Source organism: Cydia fagiglandana, chromosome 13 (genome assembly GCF_963556715.1).
Source record: "Cydia fagiglandana chromosome 13, ilCydFagi1.1, whole genome shotgun sequence".
NCBI lineage: Eukaryota > Metazoa > Arthropoda > Insecta > Lepidoptera > Tortricidae > Cydia > Cydia fagiglandana.
Window position 1 is genome coordinate 18,306,519 of NC_085944.1, and position 24,182 is coordinate 18,330,700.

Here is a 24,182-nt window from a genome sequence, read left to right on the forward strand (position 1 = left end):
TACTTCGTGTTCTCGATAGTTGTATGAATAGCGTAATCTCACAGGTCAAGCCGACGGCACAGACCATGAAATAGCAAGTTGTCCACTACCACTGAAAGGTTAAGAACCACTGGCGCCTAGCCAAAATGTCAATGTATGAAAATTGTCACGTGACTTTTCGTAGCATCTGTGGTCATAACAATACCACGGAAGAAAAAATCAGCGCGCCGCGCTCTTCTCAATACCACGGAAGAAAAAATGAGCGCGCCGCGCTCTTCGCAATACCACGGAAGAAAGAATGAGCGCGCCGCGCTCTTCGCAATACCACGGAAGAAAGAATGAGCGCGCCGTCGCAATACATTTTTTCTATTCATTTTGCGTTTGTCGACATACGATTGTCATCTTGGCTAGACCTAGTCTAATTGAACCGATATTTCGGTAATAGGTCAACAAGTTGAACGATGTCAGTCTGTCGGTTGGCCGGTGAATATTTAATACGGCACATTATCGACCGGCGCGCCGGCCGGCAATCGATGGCACGGACATTGTTGTGTCCACGTCATGATATACTGGGAATTAACCCTTTAAATGACTACGGCGCTTAAAGATGTTATGGTATCATGCCTACAGAATTATTTTTCTTCTTTTTAGCAGCATTTGAGAATTGAATAGGTTGAGCGACTATCTATGTAACATAATAAGTTCAAGTAAATTTAGCAGAGGAGTGGGGGCATAGAAATTAAAGCAAAATTACAACCCCTCCATGTAATTCTAGCGAGAATTTAGTACTCTTATTATAACTTGCTAAAACGTAAAATATAAAGAAAGGAGTAAAGGAAAAAATCACTGGCAAGCAAGCTTCATTAACGAAGCCCGAGTTTGGCCTCTTTGACCGGATAATTATGAAAACTTTTCTAACGTCGTTCGTCACATCCAAAAATGTGCCCTTATGCCAAAGTCATTAGTGTAACATAGCAAAAACTAATACAGTCGCCATCATATATATCGGAGCGGCCAAGGTGCTCACAAATATCTGAGCACGCCTCTATTGTCAAGGCGTTAGAGTGCTTGTTCAGATATTGTGAACACCTTGGCCGCTCCGATATATCTGATGGCGACTGTACATATGATATTTTGACAGCGGCGTAGGTACACTCTAAAAAATGAAGACCAACTAAGAGCAGTTTTCTCTTAGTTGACGTTAAGTTAATTAGAACAATAACGATCTTATATAACTCAAAGAAAGCTGATTACTTAAAACAATAAGTGTATCTGTGATTGAACTAATAAAGTAGGTATGTTATTAATCCTAACAATTGTATACTTTGCATCTATTATTAACTTGTTGGCATAATTATGTAACGTAGGTTAATTCAATCCTTAACAATTTAATTAAAACACATAAATATGTTAATAGTTATGAACATTTTAATAGTTTATTTGATTATTTTGTCTTTGTTGATTTACATAAGATTTGCTAGTTGAATCAACTAAACATATAATATTTAGAACAACGAAGATAAAACACTCAATCCCATTATGATCAAGTTATTGTATTGATTACGAAACTAATATTCCATTTTACTAAGAATTATTTGTTAAATCGATTTTCTTAATAATTAAATTAAATAATCGGTTAATCCGATCAATCAAGAGATAAGTAGGGGGATCGCCTGTACACCCGCTCTCCGCCCCGCCTGCGCCCCTCTCGTGGCGCGTGCGACCGAGCAGTCAGTCTCTGTAGCACGCAGTTGCGTTAAGCTCATTCAATTACTTATTCCTCTGGAAAAACCTGGTGTGTACAAAGTTGATTGCAGTTGTGGTAGTTCGTACAGTGGGCATACCAAACGCACTATTGCCTGCAGAATTAAAGACCACATCGCTGCGGTCAAGAACAACGACGCTCGCAAGTCAGCTATTGCTCAGTGTCACCTTGAGTCGGGTATAAGTCACTGGATCGAGCTGCATAGTCCCAAGGTCATTTCGACAGCACGCCACTATATACCAAGATTGGTAAGAGAAGCCTTAATTCACAAATACAACAATTTTAATCGTGAAAATGGGTTTTTAAACTGTCAAATGTGTGGAATCTTGTGATTTGTTTGACTAAAAAACAACCAGTGACATCCGAATCAAACTCGCGTAGTGACACTGTGAGTGTAGTGCTTGGATAGACCAACAAGTGTGAACGTGATTGGACCAACGAGTGTTAAGCCCTCGTATGCTTAGACACGGATCCGTGCGTGTGAATTTAAATGCAAAGCGTTTACTTTCAAAATGATTAAATGAATAAATAACATCTTATTATAATGTTTTTTTGTTTTATTCATTTACCCCCTTTTTATAAAACTTTACGGGCTTGATTTAGTTTAATTATGTTTTATCCCTTTCTTTGTTGTTATATTTTATTCACTACTTATTCGTTTAAATTTTATAAATTTAAACGAATAAGTAGTGACCACCAGCATTATTCAGCACGGCGCGTATAAAAACTAGAGATCTGAAAGAAATGTTTCAGTAAATGCGACAAAGAAAGTCATAGTACAATTGAACAAGAATGGTATTGTACTAAACAAGCTTCATAGTTGAAATGATTAAACAATTAAAATTCAAATTGAACAATATCTTAGTTCAGGCTAATAAGATGCATAAGTCGATGTAATCATGTTCTTAGTTGAACTCATTTAGGTCAAATAGTTAATACAGTAATTCTTCATGTTAACATTGATTTACATCTTAGTTGAAATGATTAAACAATTAAGATTCAAATTGACCAATATCTTAGTTCAGGCTAATACGCCATAAGTCGGTGTAATCATGTTCTTAGTTGAACTTATTTGGGTCAAATAGTTAATACAGTAATTCTTCATGTTAACATTGATTTACATCTTAGTTAAACTAACTTGTTTGTTTTCATTATCAAGCCCTTAGTTGATCTTACTAGGATCAATTATTTAGCATAATTATTTTTCGTGTAAATATTGAACAAGATCTTAATTGGTTCAGTTACCTAACAATAGTAATAGCAATCAGAATTACCTTGTTTGATGTGTTTAAGTTCTTGTTAGGCTCGTATGGAATCAAGATGCTTGATTACGGCCATCAAGATATTGATAGGGCCAACCAAATTTTTTTTAGAGTGTACGCTTTAGAGGTTCTAGACGTTCAAAAGTTAGCATGAGTTTGACACTGACATATTAAGTAACGACTGCGTAAACTAACTCACAATGCATCTCCCTCGTACTAACATTGATGCAAGCGAGATGCATTGTTTGAAAGTCCGCGTAAAACTCATGGTGACGGTACTTGTTTTAATTTTATACAACATTGTAATGAAAACTGCAGATGTTTCAGTGAAGAATCAGCCAGCATCGTAGAGCTGGGGGTGATGGAGAGCATCAAAAAGTGGCTGCAGGATCGAGGCACCAGGAAGGACGGTATCTACGTGCACCACAGCCCGCCGAAACGTAAGTTATAATAATATTATAGTTCTTCTTCTTCTTCTTCTTTTTAGCCCTTTTCAAGATGTAGGTTTCCTTTAAATTTTGCCATTACATTATATTTTGGTCCAGCTGTTCTTTTAATGTCTTACCAACTTATTTTTGGCTTTCCTACTGGTGGCTTTCCTACTGGGCATGACTCTCCTCAAGTTTCCAATCTACCAGCCAATTTAGTTGTTACTGGTGATTTGACAATATAACTTGAGACTCCGCTGCCTGTAAGATAGAACATTTGTTGCCATGCGCCTTCCTGAGGCGTGTTAACAAAAGGAAGGAATGGAAACAATCACAGGCCATTCTTTAAAGCCTGAAATCTGAACAAGAATGTAAACAATTGCATCAATTTCCATTATTTAAAAACTTCTAACTACTTAGCCTCAACTGGCCTCAAGTCAACACATTAGTCCTACCCATTTAGGCCAAGCAATAAGAAGTTATAGAGGGAAATGCTAGGAACACAATTTTTGACTACGTAACTTTGTTTGGACTAGTTAGGAGGTGAACATATCAAAAGTCCCCGGCCGTAGCCCCGGTGCTGGGGGGTAGAGGGGGGAAAGAAGGTCTCATTTTTCGGTTTTTCACTTATATCTTGGAAATTTTGCGTCTTAGCGACATGACTACTAAGACAAACCAAAAGCTGATAAAATTTGTTACAAGTTTTATTCAGTCAAGTTTTTCGATATCTTGAATAGTTTTTGAGATATCCGCTCTTGAAAGTTTATTTAGGGCTTTCAATTTTATCTTGTTATCTACATTAGTGACGCTGCTAGACCGTGTTTGGTATCATTTTCGTATAAATCGGGGGTGTTGAATTCAATTTTGGTATCACATTGACACCATTCCTAAGAAAAAACATATAAACTTTAAACAAATACCTTTTTTTTTAAATTCCTCTTCACGCTTAAACCGCTCAACCGATTTAATTGAAATTTGGTATACAGATATTTCGAGTCCCAAGACAGGACATAAGATACTTTTTATCTCAATAATCATCCTTTAAAGTTGTGAAATGGAGTATGGTGGGAATTCAACTTCGTCGACGAAACTGAATTCCTGAGGTTAATACTGCTCAAGGTAAGGTTTGAAGTCATGTTTGGTATCACTTTCATCTAAATCACAGATGTATTCCGTCCTAAATTTCATCTAAACCGGTTCAGCGGTTATTGACTCCCCATACAAACTTCCACCCCACTTTTCACACCCTCAAAAGATGCTTTTGGTTATAAAAACTATCCTATGTCGTGTGTCGAGATTTAAACTATTTCTATACCAAATTTCAACGAAATTGGTTCAGCGGTTTAAGCGTAAAGAGGGATTTAAAAAAATATTTATTTTTAAATTTTGGTTTTACTTCGGAATGGTATCAATGTGATAACATAAATGAATTCAGCACCCCCTATTTATACGAAAATGATACGAAACATGGCCTAACAGCTTCACTGACGTAGATATCAAGATAAAATTAAAATCCCTAAATAAACTTTCAAGAGCGGGTATCTGAAAAACTATTCATGATATCGAAAAACTTGACAGGATAAAACTTGTAACTAATTTTATCAGCTTTCGGTTTGTCTTAGTAGTCATGTCGCTAAGACGCAAAGTTTCCAAGATATCAATGAAAAACCGAAAAATTCGACCTTCTTACCCCCCTCTACCCCCCAGCAGCGGGGCTACAGCCGGGGACTTTTGATATGTTCACCTCCTAACTAGTCCTAACAAAGTTACGGAGTCAAAAATTGTGTTCCTAGCATTTCCCTCTACAACGTTTTTTGAGCATTCATTTCTTGACCTAATTTGCCATTATGTACGTGGTAAATAGTCAAACTTACACGAGTAGGTAGAAGTTTAAACTAAAGTTTCCTAAAATGAAACTAAAAAAACAAATGACGATCGTGTGCAACGAGCTGCCAGAATGAAAGTGTCGTGCAAACACTGTGTCAGCCGAAAAGCCTATCGCGTGTTGCTGCAACATATACCCACGAATAACGCCATATACTCCTTCGACATTTCTTCGAAATTTACACCTTACCATGCAGGTATCAAAGATGATTTTGCAATAAGCTAATTTATTTACATATGACTTTTTTAAGCGTGGATGTTTGGCCCGTTCAGTTCACGAGGAAACATCGGTAAGGCCTATAACATTTCCACGCCAACAAGGCACTATGACACATTAAAAAAACTGATTATTTGTATTTTATACGGCTTATTGTTAAATCTTTATCTTGCAATACTAACATAACAGAAGCCATCCGTTGCTTAAATGATAATATTTACTTATTTTACTTAACCAATGTATATTTGCTAATATACAGGATGATTCTGGAGACGTGACTAGGACAAACACTGCGCATTTCGTAAATTATAAGCAACTGTTTCGTACCAGTATTAGTGAAGTTAACGTTAATTTTCTAGTCGTGTTGAAAAAAAAGTTATTAATTTATTTACGACATGCATTGTCACCCTAAAAGTAGAATACTAAACTACCGATATTTTGCGTCAAATTGAATGTCATCACTGTCATCACGGTCTGGTTATTTTTGAAAACTCGTCGTATTTCACTCAAATTTGACAGTTTATTTTCTTCGTAATCAAAATGCTGTCATTATGGTTTTATGTTTATTAATTAGGGTAGGGTAACCATGATTGTGGAGAATTAAATTTGCTCTCACAAAAATGTTAAAAATAGGAAAAAGTGTGGTTGTTTCACCTAAATATGACGGTGATCGATCAATTCTGAGTGTGCAGGATTAGTCCTGCTCACGTCTCATGAATCACCTGTATAACGCAATAATAATTTAATCATACAACCTACAATGCCACAAAGTTGAAAATTCCACTTTAACGATTTGATTTTACGTATTACTTATGCCATAAATTGCTATTTTGTAGCACATGCCACAAAGTTCAAGCAAAAATATTTTTAGGTCACTCGTGCATTTAGACACTGTTTTAATTTAACTTGTATATTTTAATAAGCGAAGGTCAGCTCTTATCTTAACGACTGCATAATGTTTAAACCATAGACCACTGATTATGCTCCTACATGCAGCAGGCATTTATGGAAACTATCCATTTATGGAAAAAATCAATAAAAAAAAAATTTTAAAGGGCGTTGATAATTACACCGCGTTTTTTTTGTTTTCCGTTAATTTCAAGGGTGCATTCCTGAGCTTAAATCAAGTAACTTTCTCAAAGACACCGATATTCTAATTAACTCCATTTCGGAGATAATCAATATTTTATTTTTTCCTATAAGGCCTCTACAAGCGTGTACACTTGCCTTAGGGCCGGTTTACATATTGATTAGTGTTTAGAATGAGTTCATACATTTGCGAGTAAACTTAAGCACAATCTCGGTCGATCGATGTTCGAAATGACATTGATATGTCACAGATTTCAATTGTTTGGTTGAGTTAAATGTAATGCCCGTTTTACAACAACGTTATATGCTACATTTAATTACTTTTTAAACTTAATATTATTTTTTTAATTACCTATGCCATTTAGTTCTCTTAAACGTACTTAACCATACCCCGAAGTTAACGGAATCCAATAAAAACACGGTGTATAATAATTTACCCGCAACCTAAATGGCTTATTTTTAATGCACCTATAATGGGGCCCACTGATTAACAGTCTGCCGGACGGTATCGGCCTGTCAGTTGTTCGGAACTGTCAAAATTTTGTTCTAACTGACAGGCCGATACCGTCCGGCGGCCGGTTAATCAGTGGGCCCCTTAATAGAAAATTATTGGTAATCCTCGTTTCGTAGTAGCTGACATATTTACCTAATAAATAAAGTTTCTTGTAACTGAATCATTAAATAAACGATATTAGATTTATCGAACGTTTATAGCCCATTTAAAAGTAATTATAAATAATATAACGCGACCGATTATAAAATTTATAAGTGTTATATGTCCCCGTTTACTTGAGAATACCAGCAGATGTGCCGGAGGTTTACCAACAAGGCTTCTGCTATAATATGGATAATTGATTAATCCAAGGAAACCTGACGGCGTATGAGCCACATACCTACGCATAATGTGCATATTGAAAATATAAACTACATAATATACTCATACAGTGTAGATATAGTTAGTTATACATTGATACCAGGTTGGTAGCTAGGGCATACATAGCTAACTGTGCAATTTGACAAACTGGGAGGCCAATTTGAACGTACATTTGGACATCCCAATGATGTATACATGTATTGGCGCGAAAGGGATGCGCGGGCGAATAATGACAAAATTACATCATTTGCATACCATTTTAATGTCAAAATGTAAATGTATTTGAATTTGCCTCCGGAGCTCGATTTGGCTAACTTTTTAACTTATATTTATAGAACAAGAAATGCTGCTGTCTTAAAATAGACACCCGCCTTGTATAGGTGCTTTTATCATTATTTAGACTGTATGCTATACGGATCATAGCGATATTAGCGATGAGGCTCGAATATCACGTAATTATCGGCATTTTTGGTGTTCGTGGTGTATCGGCATTCCTAGAAAGTATTTAAGAAGCCTGACACCGCCCCCGTGCCGCGACGGGCTAGTCTAACGGCTCGGCCACAACATCGAGCGACTTCCGACGGCGGGAGCGATAACCATAGGTTGGAGCGAAAGGTCCGATCGCTGTGTCACGCTCCAACCTATGTTAATCGCTCCCGCCGTCGCAAGTCGCTCGATGTCGTGGCCGAGCCGTAACACAACAACAACTCGACCTTAGCGTGATAGCGTGAACGAAGTGGACATTTCGCACGCTTTGACTTGCTATTCCCACCACTCTGCCTAGTATAATCGACTAATTTTGTCGTCGGTATTGTCATATATCATATATACAGTATATAAACTTACTAAAACCATTTACTCCCGCCCGTTAATGAATATGTTGCACTGCAACTTTTACTATGACACCAACCCCGAAATCGCGAAAAAATTACTCTCCCATCGAAAATTTCAATGCTAAACCAGCAAAATGTATGAAACAACCAATTTTTTTTCACGATTTTGGGGTCGGTGCTATAGTAAAAGTTACTCAGTGTGACCTACTCATTAACGGGTGTGAGTATATTGTTTTAGTAAGTTTACATACTGTATACCTACATTGATACGTGTGGGTAGTTGAATAAAGATCAGTGTTACAACCAGCTTACGAGTACGTGTATTATTTATTTCTCCGTCATGATACATACAGTAAAGGGCCAAAAAGAATGCACATCGGCAATCATCGCATTTCCGAATACAAACGAATGCTCATTTCCATGTACATCAATTATTAGGTTAGTCGTTTATCAGAATTTGAATTTAGAACTAAGTACTTTATTGTTGTTTTGTTTTGATTTCACGTGAAATATATAGAGCTGTAAAACACGATGTAACTATTTTTAATTATTGCTATATTCTTGTTAGGGAAAAATAATCTTCATAAATATATATTTTATATAAGATCGACAAAAAGTGTAATATTGTAATGACAAATCTCTGTTGAACCTTCTTAAAATAATTACTTACATTAACATCCTCATGTTTTTTTAAATTGGTTGGCTTCAGATAAAAAATATTTATAAACATTGTGGATAATTTCGCGTGACTGGTAGAGTAACGGCTTACATTTTTTCCCTATAGATGCCATAGTACAAATTTAATTTTATAGGGGTTTTAGCAGCTCTATATATATATTGACTTAGATAGGCGACTGCACTCTCTCGCATTTGAACCATGACTGACAAAACAAACGTCATGGTGTGTGCGACACAGATATCGCTATATGAAGTCGAAATTAGCCGATTGCCTCTTTCTAAAGCTCGATGTGCATTCTTTTTGGCCCTTTCCTGTACATATGTTTTACATGGCGCAGTCGGTAGGATACGAATCTACGCTCCCATAGATGGTACGTCGATATCAAGTTCGTTTCTCCAAACTGCGTCCCAGGCGATGCAGCGTCCGTGAAGAGGAAACTTCACGGACTTAATAAGGTACGGAAATCAACACGGGTTGGAGTCTTGTCATGTTTGTGATTGCTGTGGCAGAAGATGCCTCTCTGGTATTGGACAATAGATACCTACTGTATAATACTGTCAAATATAAACGCACCTATATTCTTGCTCAAATACTAAACCATTCGTTTTTTTTTAATAAATATTACTAATTTAGGCATTAAGTTCGCCATTTGTACATTATTTTTATGTTTTGTGCAATAAAGTTTAAGCAAATAAATAAAAATATAAGAGAGATGGTAGCAATAATTGAAACGCATGACGTCGAGGCCGTGGTCATGCTGGGAGACTTTAATGCGCACCCAGGTGAGAGATTTCGTAACGAACTAATGACTTTGTAACGAACAATCGTGGTCGTGCATTGACCTTGAACTTTTGCTGCGCAGTACGCACACTTTTCTTAGCAGTGCTAACCAGGCCTTGAGATGGTTGGACCACTGTGTGGTGACCAACTCGGCGCGCCGTTTTGTAGTAAAGGTTTCCGTTTTATATGACGTGTACACATCAGATCACTATCCTATGTTAATAGAATCTGACATAGATATAATTAGATATGTTAGAGATCTGCCCAACTACCCCTGTAATAAAGTAATATGGGGGGAGAGGGACAGTGAGCAGATTGAGAAATATAATGATTTTTGTAATAATAGGTTAAGACTTGTGGTTATGCCAGAAGAGTTATACCAATGCTCTAATAATTTGTGTACGAATGTTGGTCACGTATCGTTATTGGATACACTGCATCATAATATAGTAAGTACTCTTAAACAGGGCGCCGAGTTTTCTCATAAAGGTACAAATCGGCTTAAAAAACGCTCAATTCCAGGTTGGAACCCGCATGTCAGCGACGCGCACAGGGAGGCGAGATTGCGTTACCAGATGTGGTTAACGTGTGGTAAACCTTTGCATGGCGATGTGTACAATAGCATGCGACAATCAAGGCGATTGTTTAAGTTAAAACTGAAATATTGTCAGAATAATCAGCAACAAATAAAAATGGATATGATAGCTAGAAGTCACTCTAAAAAACGTTTTGGTGAATTTTGGAAGCGAGCAAAAAGCCTAAATCCTAAGTCGAGCCTTCCTGCGAGCGATTCTGGTCTGCATGATACTGCGGATATAGCTAATGCTTTTAAAGAAAGTTTTAGGGTGCATACGCCGCTCTCTGAGCGGTCGGCGGTAGGTGATTCTGAGGCCGTCGACACCACGAATCTCGCTGTAAAAATTTCAACAAAGGAAGTTGCCACGGTGATAAATAATATGGTTAGAGGGAAATCTCCGGGGTTCGACGGCCTCAGCGTCGAACAACTAAAGTATGCAGGTCCCCACCTACCCAGAGTACTTGCTTTGTTTTTTAATTTGTGCATTGCCCACTCTTACCTTCCGAATGAACTAATGTACACGGTAGTCGTACCAATAGTAAAGAATAGGACTGGAGATGCCTCTGACATATCCGATTACAGGCCGATTTCGCTAGCTACTATTCTGGTCAAGGTTCTGGACAGTTTGTTTGATAAACAACTCGCTACGCACCTAAACTTGCACGACTCACAATTTGGTTTTAGGCCGGGGTTGTCCACGGAGAGTGCAATATTGTGTCTCAAGCAAACTGTTCAGTACTCATCATCAGTCGTTCCCTCAATACTGAGGATCGTGACATCATGTCCTAATGTTGCTGACCAGTCTCTTCCATAGGCTTCTGTCACCCGCCATATGTACGGCTTCCTGCAAATGTAGATGCAGCGGTGTAGTGACTTGTGCGCTCCATCTAGCGGATGGTCTGCCGCGAGTCCTCTGGCCCTTTGCCTGTCATAGTCGTCATTTCTAGGCTATCAGGAGAACGTCGTGTTCAGTACTACACTGATAAAAATACACCTGTTTTTGACTGTTTTTTGAACTTGTCAAAGGCATTTGATCTAGTAGACTATAATGCGCTGTGGAACAAGTTGCAGCATGAAATCACACTACCGCCAGAGGTCGTCTTGATGCTTCGCTACTGGTACGGCAATATAAAGAACAGAGTAAGATGGGGTGGGTCATACTCAGATGAATATGGGTTGGAGTGCGGGGTGAGGCAGGGGGGCTAGGCTCGCCCCGGCTCTTCAATCTTTATATGAACCGGCTAATCGTTGAGCTCAGCAGCACTAATATCGGATGTCACGTTGGCGATATCTGTGTGAATAACATTAGTTACACAGACGATATGGTGCTGCTGAGTCCTTCGATTGGCGCGTTACGAAAACTGGTCGCAATGTGTGAGTCGTACGCTGTGGACACAAATATAATGCCAAAAAAGAGCGAGACGATTATTTTTAAGGCAGGGTTAAAGACCTATACGGACGCTCCTGGTATCTCGCTCAGTGGCACACCTCTCAACAGGGCGCAAAAGGTGAAGTATTTGGGTCACTGGGTCACGGAGGACTTAAAAGATAATGGTGACGTGGAGAGGGAGCGCAGGTCGCTGTCTGTCCGTTGTAATATGTTGGCTCGCAGGTTCGCAAGATGCTCACAGCCTGTGAAAATTACATTGTTCAAGGAATATTGCCAATCTTTTTATACATGCGGTCTGTGGGTCAACTTTACGCAGCGGGCATATAGCGACTTGCGAGTCCAATATAACAACGCGTTTAGGGTTCTGTTGGAGTTGCCGCGGCACTGTAGTGCGTCGGGCATGTTTGCGGAGGCGCGGACCGACGATTTTGCTGCCATAATGGGCAAGCGGTGCGCCTCCCTGCTAGCCCGAGTTCGCTGCAGCACCAACGGGATCCTGAGCGCGTTCGCGGACCGCTGGGATTCCGCGCTGATGCGGAGATGGACACAGCTCCATGTATCGCGCTTCACGTATAGGTAGGTTATAAGTTTTTAAGTTTTATTTGTTAAATTTTATTTATGTTGTTTTGCACTAATACTAAATTTAAGTATGTACCAAACTTGTTACTAACATAATATGGGACTAGTCCTGAAATAAATATTAATTATTCATTCATTAATTCATTCATTTATTCATTCATAATAGGTATTTGACGTTTTTAACTAGGTACCTAATCTTGACATCGACATCCACATCCGCGGATGTAAGCCTTTAAATATCCGCATCCGTGGATGGCAAAAAAAAACTGCATCTGCAACATCACTTATGTGGATTACATCACTGCTATTAGTTGAGTCCCGGACTGGTAATACTGGTTAGTTTTATGCGGATGCTTAGTCAAGTCATGTGGAATAATATTCTTGCCGTGCGCCCTGTCTCAGGGGTGAATTATACGAAATATGCGCGGCATTTTGCAATACTTTTTTATTTGCAAAGTGATTTTTTTAAGTGGAATTTTGTCGACACTTATGACTTTTTGTAGGTGGGTCGACTGACCTTATTAATTATGAAGCACACCCTAGAAAGTCTGGGGCATTTGAAGTAAATTAGATATTTAACGACAAATGTGACTTTCATACCCGTCCGTCTGAGCTACATAACTAACTCTCTAACTTTATTGCACAAAAGAAAAACTTTTCGGACAAAAAGCGGAATTAATGCCAAAAGCATTCTCTAGCAGTCAACCTTAAGGCAAAGCAGAGTGATTGTGGGCGGTGCAACTGCTACTACTACTAACAAAATTTTATATAAACCGCAACGCTAATTAAAAAGAAAATTAACACACATATGCAAGTACATCAAAATATACATACTTTGATGTGAAAGAGTAAGGGAATGCCATATTTTCACAGAAATTGTATGATTATGTAGGGTGACAATTTCACACTGTCATTGCAGTCTGTGCAGAATTAACTCCAAAACAGGTTCGAATACCTACCTACTGATAAATTGGTCTGTATTGTATCAATATAAATGGGTCAAAAACGTTCGGGAAAACCGACATATTTTCATTCTAAACATTAGAAAAAAAGATAACGACATGGATAATGATTTCTAACACTTTTATTAAACAAATTAAAAAAAAGTAGAAGGTTTTTAGGATATGTATGTTATTCCTATCATTCCTACATGCTTAGAACAATAAATACGAAAATTAGGCTATACCAAAAAAGTTTTAGTTCTAAATGTTCAATAGGTACTATTTATATCAATTATAAAGATTATAATTGTAGGGCTCCAATTCTCATGTATGATTATATTCTAATTTTCTATCTAGATAGAATCTACTATAAAGCTAGACCACCTATAGAAAAGTTTTGTAGGTCGCTCATGTGAACAGCCTACTGGTCGCCGAACCCACACACCCCATTATAAACCTTAATACGCTCCAATAAGGCTAAAAAATATTCAATTAACTGTGTCGTCGAACCGACATCAATATTAATCGTGTACAGCCGCCATCAGATATATCGGAGCGGCCGATGTGCTCAAATATATCTCAACACGCACTCTATCGCCCTGACATTAGAGGCGTGTTCAGAAATTTGTGAGCACCTCGGCCGCTGCGATGTATCTGATGGCGACTGTACACATTGCATTTTAGAAATGCCACGGGGAATTAGCCTCTATTTGTATTGTGCTAGGGTTGGATAGGTGTGTAAGGGATAAATTGTGCTAGTTCCATTAGTGTTGGGCACGCAGTATGATCTATTCACGATAATGGAGACCAGAGACGAGTAAATAATATACTGGCAGTTTGGAACGTTAAGTACGTTTCAAGAAATTAGTAATAGTTGAAAAAAATAGTCTCGAAACGACGGAAAAATATTCTCGAAAGGTCGATTGCGGTATCTCACAGCTTAAAGCAAGGCTACCAGGAAGTTGACACATGTGTGCGCCTGCGATGGACAGAGCATACGCAAAGCAACAAAATTAATTGCGTTTTAACATTCCTGACAACCTATAAAAACAAAAACCATCTACGCAATTTATCCGGGTTCATTTTTGCCCACCAAGCGTTGATGGAAAACCATGAGTACCATAATGTTTTGACGTGACGGTTTCGACGTTTTACAAGTAGGCAGAAAGGAAAAGTGAGACTATGACAAAGACAACCAATAAGCGCTTTCTCTGCTACTCCTACTAAGAATCCCATAAGATTATCTCCCCCTCCCCCTTTGTCACCTCTGTCTGTAGTATATTTTAGTGTTGTTCCTCTGAGCTTGGTACAAAGGATGAGGAGTTCACATGGACATACGCAGCATTTTTTAAGGGGTGGGGCAGAAGTAGTTGAGGCTGGCTATGTTGTAACAGGTTCGGTTAATCTGCCCAAAAATTCTTAGCTTCTGCTCAGAGACCAGGGTGGGGCAACTGCCCCACCTTGCCCCACCGTGGGTATGCCTATGGGAGTTCACACTTCTTTTAGAGATTGACAGTCCTTACTGTACATATCTCTGGTAGGCATATTCTGTTGTTTGTGGAGCTTTGTCTTTGTCATGGCATATAGGATATTAGGACTTACGTTTCGTTTACTCTTGTAACCTAGTATTAAGGTAGTGTAGGAAATAATGTATCTAGCCTGAGTAGTAATCAACTTAGTTCATTGATCTATGTACATTAGTACCTACATTACATTACACATAAATGCATGATATTTATTGTACATCATTTATGGCCACGAAATTTATTTTCCTTTGTATGTTATACCTAGAAAATATTTTAGATAAAAGCTTATAGCATTATGTAGTAACTGGTGACGTAAGTAATGGCTGTCAATATCTGTACGAAACAGTCTGCCGATTTTTACGGGGAGGATTAGATAAAATCGACTATTTCAACAGTAAAACTGTATACGCAGCTTCAGCAAAATATATGTGGCTTTTTACTTAATTAATTAATTATATTTCTCGCATGATTGAATACTACTGTGGATCTTGGCCTCCGACACCAAAGACCGCCATGCTACTCTGGGCCCGATTCGGATTTTGAAATAGACATCTATTAGACATCACCAAGATACGATAACGATATGTTTAAGATCTAACCTGTCAAATATAACATTTGCGCGATTCTGGAGATACTCTTGAACGATTTCCACAGGATATGACTTAGAGATCCAATTCACATCTAATATGTAGATAACTTACTCTACCTAACGTAAAAGTGACATGGTTGCCCTAATTGCGCTGCAAAAGAGAACTAGTTGATATCCAAACTATAACGTATCTAGAATGGATCTAGTACGTGTCGTCTCTTGTGAATATCTTGAAGTTCGAATACGGCAGGCTGTCCAAAGCTTTTTCTGTCCAGTCGACCCCGCACAAAGTAATGTTCACTAAGGTCTTTTTACAATTCGTATACATGTTTGAATATAAGTAAAATTAGTTACTGCCATAAAACTAAAATATTGTGTTAAATACTGTACGAATAGCGTTTACGCCTGCATGTGGTAGCAGCCTTTATGGTCAAGTGTGATGAATTAAATTTGCATAATAATACACGCCTTCCGCAAAGTAAAATTCATAATTAAACGATTTACTTAAGTAAATTGCTGTAAAGTAAAAGTGGATGGTCATTATTGTAGTTTGCCGCTACTTAACATTATTTTAAAGCAATAATAATTAAATTATTATATACAGGAAGATGTCGTCCTAAAAGTCACAGAATGTAATCGATGTTACGCTCTCATTTTAAAACGACATGCTTAAATTGCATGTAATTTGACATGAATATTTACGTAATATGCCGCGTGTGGCCTGTAACACGAGCAAATAATTAATACAGACTTTACTCCTCAAACGGTGACACTTTTGTTCAACAAATTTTAAAAATTATGAAGTAAGTATTTAGACTCTCTTTTTCTCATACAAAATAACGCCATATCATTGTGATTGAATTGACGTTGCTTGTCACGTCTTAAACATAACAAAATTCGCAATACATTGCGTCTTAGAATAAATTTTAAGTGTATTAAAAATCAAACCACAAGTTATTTTTAAAAGTCGCTTAACAAATGTTGGTCAGTATGAGGACTACAGTTAAATTTTTTGCTCATGTTACAGACCACACCCGGTATAAGGTAGAAGTACTAGTGCTCGACGCTGCATTAGTATTCGACATGGGCACTTTATGTCAAAGTAATTAATAGGTATAGGTTAATTTTGAACGGCGAAGATTTTTCTGTCTAAGACTAGTACTTCTACCTTATATAAATTTATGTTTGCTCTAATTTCTTTGTATTACAATTACTAGCAGCGAAAACTAGTTAGTCGCTATCAGATATATCGGAGCGGTCAAGGCGCTTACAAATATCTGTACACGCCTCTATTATTAACTGCCGTATTCGAACTTCAAGATATTCACAAGAGACGACGCGTACTAGATCCATTAATAAATACGTTATAGTTTAGATATCAATTAGTTCTCTTTTGCAGCGCAATTTGGGCAACCAATGTCACTTTTACGTTTGATAGCGTAAGATATGTATTAAGTGTGAATTGGATCTCTAAGTCATATCCTGTGGAAATCGTTCAAGAGTATCTCCAAAATCGCGCAAATGTCAAATTTGGTAGGTTAGATCTTAAACATATCGTTATCGTATCTTGGTGATGTCTAAAGATGTCTAATAGATGTCTATTTCATAATCCGAATCGGGCCCATAGATATTAAGTCCTTTTTTAAATGTCAGCGTACGTACCTAGAACATTTTATTCGGCTTGAGCTCAACCTGTATAGGTGTAAGTACAATGTCAGGCCACGACCGCCGGCTGTTAGGGCATAAATCCAGTAATCTCAGAATGGTCATAAACATGCGAACAACAGGCTGCTTTATTTGCATTTTACATGCCGGCCAAGGGCACATTTTTTTTAAACAAGTATTTACACTCATTGTTACAGCTACTATACAGGGCTTTCCTGAAAGGCACGTGACGCTATTTTTTAAGAGTCTTGATAAAGCTTCGCAGCCGATATAAAAATAATAATAAAGGAAATAGAAGAGGAGTACTAATTGAAGGGATGTTTACAAAAACAACATAACTGCTTAGAGCCGTTGACACTTTTTTAAGAACATTGTTAATCGTTTCAGGTATCAACCAGTGTAGTCAGTTATGTTGTTTTTCTAAACATCCCTTCAATTGTAATTGGACACCTGCTACGACACGACATTTTACTAAAGAACATCATAGAAGGAAAAATAGAGGGGAAAAGAAGGAGAGGAAGACCGAGAATAAATTATTTCAACCAAATAAAAGAAAAGGTTCAGGTCAGGTCATACCAGAAGGTTAAGAAGTTGGCAAAGGACCGGTCGAGTTGAAGATTGCTCAATCGACATGAGCATAGCTCTTAAATATAGAGAAGAAGAAAAAGAAGAATTAAGGTAGCTAACTGCCATGCATGAGTGGGAGGTGACAGGGCTAGAGGAAGACCACCAATGAGATGGACCGACCAATTCAAAGCCAGTTAGTCGAACACAGTAAGCGAATGCTCACGAAAAGCACCTCTACGGGAGGAATGGCGACTTGTCGTTAAGCGAGTTGCTTAAAATTTAAGGTAGAGGTTAATAATGACCACGAAAAATCTGTAAAGAGTGTAACTAAGAAGAAGCTGCCATACGCGTCTTGGCCCGAATAAATAAAAATACGACCGAAGGGAGTGTTTTAAATTGACACGAGTTGTGAATTACCTATTCGCACGTGTATAGTACAATGATCAATCCAACGATGAAAAGACTGCCGGAGATAGGTTGTAGAATCGTTTCGTTCCCGTATGAATTTTTCATCGATAGACCCATAGATTTATGATAGACCTTATGGCTTTGTAATCAGAATTACACATCGTCATTTGTTTGAACGACAGTATGCGGTTAGTGGAAATAATGGAATGTAACAGCATTTATGAAATATTTTGCGTTCATAAGTTCTAGTAAACGGTATGAAACCAGTGTTGCCAACTCGGATTTTGAAAAAATGCTAGACTAATGTTCAGATTATGTCAAAATCATGCCAATTATTTTTGAAATATGCTAAAAAAATGCTAAAATGTCACTTGAAATTAGACACTTAAAACACATACACTTTTCAAATTTGCCGCCTTTTTCTACTGACAAGATCTGCTTGACCAACTTTATATAGACTGTCGACGTCCATCCGTCCACAAAAGTCAAAATTCATATGAAAATATGAACCACATAAGGCGATGGCGCATATTGTTGCTGCCAAGTTGGTGCAAACTTGGCTTAGACTAAATTATGCTAAAAAATATGCTAGATGCTAAATGGAAATTTTTAGTGCCAAAACGAGTGAAAATATGCCAGATCTAGCATCATTTATGCCAAGTTGGCAACACTGTATGAAACGGTTACGTAATTGTAGTAATATTCTACCTAGACAAACGTTTTTACGAAATAAAAATCTGCAAATTATTGTCTGTATATATGTATTTGACTTCCACAGGGGAAAGTAATTACTGGATACAGAGGTATTTTATTCAAGCGTTTGGGAATTTTGGAGTAGATCTGTACGTTTTGATGAAAGTCAATAAAATTAAGTAAATAGGAAGAAACGTACTTACTGGCGACTTCAATTAAAGGCATCTTAATAGTTTCTACAGTACAGCTTAGTTAATTAAAACACAATAATCACTTTTTTCTGAAACTTCTGTACTTTCACGATTAATCACCATAATCTTGGGGCAATTGACGCGACCAACTAGACTTAAGACTGTCATTTTGATAACCACACTTAACTACATATAAATACCTAACTTGCGAGTATAATGTCACTTGCACAATATCATACGTATTGCAATATTCCACACACATATTTTATATATATTTTACACTCGCCTACGCCGCCCACTACGCTGTATTTAGGCGCCGTAGCACACACGTGTAAAAGTCTACGTAGCAAAGAATCAGTAGCATTTCACACGTTCGGTCAAATAAGCCTTTAAAGGGGCCCACTGATTGACAGTCCGTCGGACGGTATCGGCCTGTCAGTTGAAACAAAATTTTAACAGTTCCGAACAACTGACAGGCCGATACCGTCCGGCGGACTGTTAATCAGTGGGCCCCTTTAATACTTCTAGAAGTGTAAACACAATTTTAGAGCATCCCGGATTTAATCTAGCAAGATGCGATAGCGATAGCGATAGCCCCCGTAGATTAGAGGTGCAACGGATAGTTGTTTAGCCGGATACGTGATACCGGATATTCGGCCTGACCATCAGCCTAATATCCGGTATCCGGCCGCCGGATATTCGGCCAGCGGAACTATACCTACATTTCGATTTTCAGGTGCGCATTCTGCAGGTTTGACCTGTTTCCTAGTGAACGTTCGCGCCGACTCATTTCTAGGTGCGAAATGAGTGCGCGTGCAAGTCAATGGAATTATTAAATTGTTTTAAAATAATAAACAAGTACGATTATGACCATGTCTGTTTCTTAAATCCAATTTGTTTACTCCGAAATCAAGCAATGTTCCTATCCGGTATCCGGCCGGATAGTAAACAAATGGCCGGATAGGCCGGATACCGGATAGTAACCGGATATCCGGTGCATCTCTACCATAGATCATTTGGCGATGACTCAGATCGTCTCAATGGCACTCTGTTGTTTACCTAGTCTCAGTTGAAATGCTTATAACTTGGGGTTTTTTGTCAACCTGGAATAAATAAATAACAAGAAATCGTGAAGATAAAATAGAAAGCATAATACTTGTGGTGATGATGTCGGGTTTTATAGTTCCAAACTTAATTTTTTTTTTTTTCAAATTATGAAAATAAAAAAATCACATTACATACATACAACTTATACCTATACGAGCTCTTCACCGTTCGTGGAAATTAATAAAACAAATATTTTAAATAATGGCATTGAGTTTTATTATAATCAGGAAATGGTTTTCGAATCTAGGTAAGTACGGTCGTCGGTCAGCCAAGATTGATTGATTGATCATCTGATCGATAGAGTCGAAAAGTGGTAGACCACTTTCTTGGCTGACTGTACATATATAAATAGTGGCTTAATAATTATTAAAGGTGTTTAATAACAGCATATGATATCATCAATTTCGTCTTAAATGTGGCCTTAGGGCTCATGCTAGGGCGCCATAATCATCTAATTATGCCTTTGCGAAATCCTGATAATATTTTATTGCCAATAATTGTTGTTTACCGGTTCACCAGTTTGCTAGAACAGTTTTGTATAATCCTTTAGTTTGTCATGTTCAAACTTTAAACGCGATCAGACGTGAGTTACCTATAAGCTTTACAAAAGAGTGAATTTTTGTTCTGGTTGTTTATCGGGTATTCTTACTAAAAGATACCAAAACCAGGCGTGGCTCACTCCGCGATTTCGTCGCTTGCTGCAGGTAGCTAAAAGTACATCCGCTCCACACCAATTTTGGTGGCTAGCCATAAGCCGCGCGTGGCGCTGTCGCCACCTAGCGGCCTGCCCTGATCGTTACAGACGCGTTTTGTTAGGGAGTGAGTCTTCTGTACCTAGTACTATTATTTATTGTTAGCAAGGTAAACACATATTGACTAACTAAATATAGTCCAAAAACATATCAAAGAATATATTATGATTTCTGTGCCACTCTTACTTTCAATATGAAATTCGCGCCACTCATCTCATATTATTGTGACTGTGACTAAGGTTTTTGAAGTTACTTGGATATGAAATTTCTTCACCGCATTTCATATGATAGCTAGCTATAGCGACAACAAAATTAAATAATAAATCCGCGACACAAAGTATTTCATTAAAGATTTTGGTTTCAAAATTCCACTACCCAACGTGTAAGGTTTATATGAAATAGACAGTTTTATAACCAATTTTTTATTGAAAAGAATAGGTATGTATTGTATTATATGAAGCTTCATGTCTAAAATGTAAGTGTAATCTTTATTGATTTGCATTTTATTTGTGTCCTATGTAATATTCTAACCAATAATTTAAATAGGTATCATGTAACATGTGAATATTAATTGTACCTGTACTATTTAATACACTATGGACCACGATCTGCAATAAATATTTGAATTTCAATTTTCAATTAAATTTATCTTTAGTGTTAGGCGCGGTGTCAGCAGCCCAACTCCGTCAACTGGCCCGCGGCGGGGCCGACGGCGGGCTGGAGCGCGCCGTGCTCGCGGGGCAGGGCCGGCGGCTTCTCTTGGAGGCCGAGCCGCTGCCCCTGCCCACTCATATAGCGGCCTTAGTCAACAAGTGTGAGGCGCTGCATGAGGCTGTGGAGAAGGGCTCGCTGCTGGAACTGCAGGTACAACTGGTAAATTGATGTTAAACGCTCTTTGTAGTTGGAAGTCTGTGGCTCAATTGTCATAGCATGATGCTTAGTGACTTACCGACTTTATGCATCACCATTATAAGGCCATACGGCCGAAGACGTAACGGCTATATTATATGCGGGGTGCTGTTTCACGAGCCTCTTCAATGTATAAAGATGTATATACATTTAGCTATATTTACCTTAAATTCTTACGTTTTAGCTGAGTTGCACCAGCTGTGGTCACGGAAAGACTGACTTCCCAGCAAATGTCAACGGAAATATAAACAAAACAACACTAAACTACCCGAAATTAGTTTATAAAAATGTTCGGGGTAGACAAAGAAATTGCAGCAACAAATTTAGCTGTCACAACTACCTAAAATTTTAAATTTATAAATGGGATGTGGCAGTCCATCCATAGACGGGACAACACCTTGTAGGAATATGGGATTTATCTGTGCCGCATTGATCATTCCATTTCGAGAAGAGGTCTGTGTCCTTGAACGTGTTTAAAAACATCAAATCTCTGCAAACTGTATCTACGTGTTAGAGCCATAAGTATCTCCACTAATACTGTCTGTATACTCACAGGAGCTTCTAGACGGCGATTACAACCGCAAGAAAACAGTCACGTGCCGCGACGAGGCTGGAGCCGGACTGCTTCATAAAGCTGTGTACTATGACTACACGGACATCGTCGAGTGGCTGGTCAACAACTACCCTCAGCTGGTCCATCAGAGAGATTCTGTAAGTACTGGTGGCCGATTTGTGAATTTCAAGCGCTCGATTTCGTCACTCGATAGTCTGTGGAAAACAGCGAATTGATAATTTTGAAATACGAGCATTAGATATTGGGAATCTGGTGGAAAGTGGTATAGGCCACTCGTTTCAATTCTATTAGTAGAATTTAAATGCCTAGTAGTGGAGAAAAATTGGAGTGATAATCACGAAATCGAGCGCTCGAAATACAAAAATCGGCCCCTGTTCTTAAATAAATGGTAAAGCAGGCCACTGACGAGCCTTCCAAATGGATGCCGTTACAATGGATTCATCCAAATGGACGGCATCCTAATATTAAACATTGTAGGTTTTTGACATTCACTGACCGATTTTGGATTGCAGCCACGCTATTTGGACTGTTAGAAGACTCGTCAGTGGCCACCTTTACCATTAGCTAAATAAATTGAAACACGGAAAACGGGCATAGCTTGGGTAAACTCTACCACGCTGGCACTGACGGGCTATTTTCATCTGGTAATGATCCGCCCACGCCAGATTCGACAGGTTGCCACGGAACTGCCGAAACGTGGTACCCTAATGTGAACGTTGTGAAGGAATGTTCCCCAATGTACTGTGTGTATATTTTTCTAAACTTTGAAAAAGGCATCGCATAGCACCTATTATATTAGTTTAGTTTATATTTGTAATTTGGACCCGGGTATGTCCTTAAACTACGTCCAAGACCACCGGTGGACGGGCAGCAGCGTCCCTCAAATTCGGTGTACTCGACTGCGATCGCCAACCCGCCTGCCAAGCGTGGCGATTATGGCATTCACCCCCCATAAGGGGGAGGCCTATGTTCAGCAGTGGACGTCTTATGGCTGAGATGATGATATTTGTAACTGTACAGAAACTTTTACTGTTTGAAGAAAATCTTCGTAAATACCGTCACGCTTCGCGATTGTTGCGCCATTTAGGGTCCTAGCTAAATTGGTTGTTCAATACTTAATTACGCTATAGAATTTCCAATTTGGCAAGCATACTAAATGGCATAACAATCCGGTGTGATGACTGTACATAAGGGGTCATCCATTAATTACGTCACACGAATTTCTAGGTTTTTTGACCCCTCCCCCCCTCCTTGTCACACTTGGTCACATTTGGCAAACCCCTCCCCCCTAGTGTGAGGTCACATTTATTCTACGAAATCGCCAAATCGAATTAAGTAAGTACCTAAGTATTATTAATATTTATCAAAATATTTTTGACTATATAAATATTAGTAATTTTATAACCTAAACCTGCTTAGGAAAGAAAATGAAACGAATAAAAACGATTATCGTTTTAAAAACTTGTTATTTAAATGTACAGCGAATAAAATAATTTAAATAAATTTTCGGTTACTGATGAAGTTAAAGTGACGTCACAAAGTTTGTGGCTCCCCCCTTCCCCATGTCACAATATGTCACATTTTCTTGACCCCCTCCCTCCCCCTAAACGTGTGATGTAATTAATGGATGACCCCCTAATATAATATTTATGATACCTACAACAAGTTGAATCATTCACATTGAAACCATGTTAAATACCGCCATAGGTAAAATCCATGAAAAACAATATCAAAACAGGTTTACTGCACCTAATTCAGTCGGTTTCCAATTATCTGTCAGCAATGGCCGACATAAATGTAGACTTATTAAATATACATGCGCAATCGTTCCGATAATTGAACGGACTGAGATTATACCTAGTTTTTGGTACCAGGTGATTATAATTAACTAACCTTTTGTGACCCTTATTTTGAAAGTGATAAG

At 38.3% G+C, this 24,182-nt stretch overlaps 1 protein-coding gene across 4 annotated transcripts in view; it reads left to right on the forward strand.

The window, feature by feature from the left end:
- Nucleotides 1-23,121, forward strand: part of LOC134670415 (uncharacterized) — a 30,153-nt gene extending 7,032 nt beyond the window's left edge. Inside the window, exons 2-4 of one of the 4 annotated variants that reach the window (XM_063528263.1) lie at nucleotides 3,334-3,446; nucleotides 21,431-21,648; nucleotides 22,240-23,120. In XM_063528263.1, the coding sequence (XP_063384333.1) occupies nucleotides 3,368-3,446; nucleotides 21,431-21,648; nucleotides 22,240-22,473 (531 nt within the window). In that variant the 5' untranslated portion in view covers nucleotides 3,334-3,367 and the 3' untranslated portion in view covers nucleotides 22,474-23,120. Of the gene's footprint in view, nucleotides 1-3,324; nucleotides 3,447-21,430; nucleotides 21,649-22,239 lie in introns of all 4 variants that reach the window. The other 3 variants (XM_063528262.1, XM_063528259.1, XM_063528261.1) reach the window with 3 other exon arrangements.
- The last annotated feature ends 1,061 nt before the right edge of the window (nucleotides 23,122-24,182 follow it).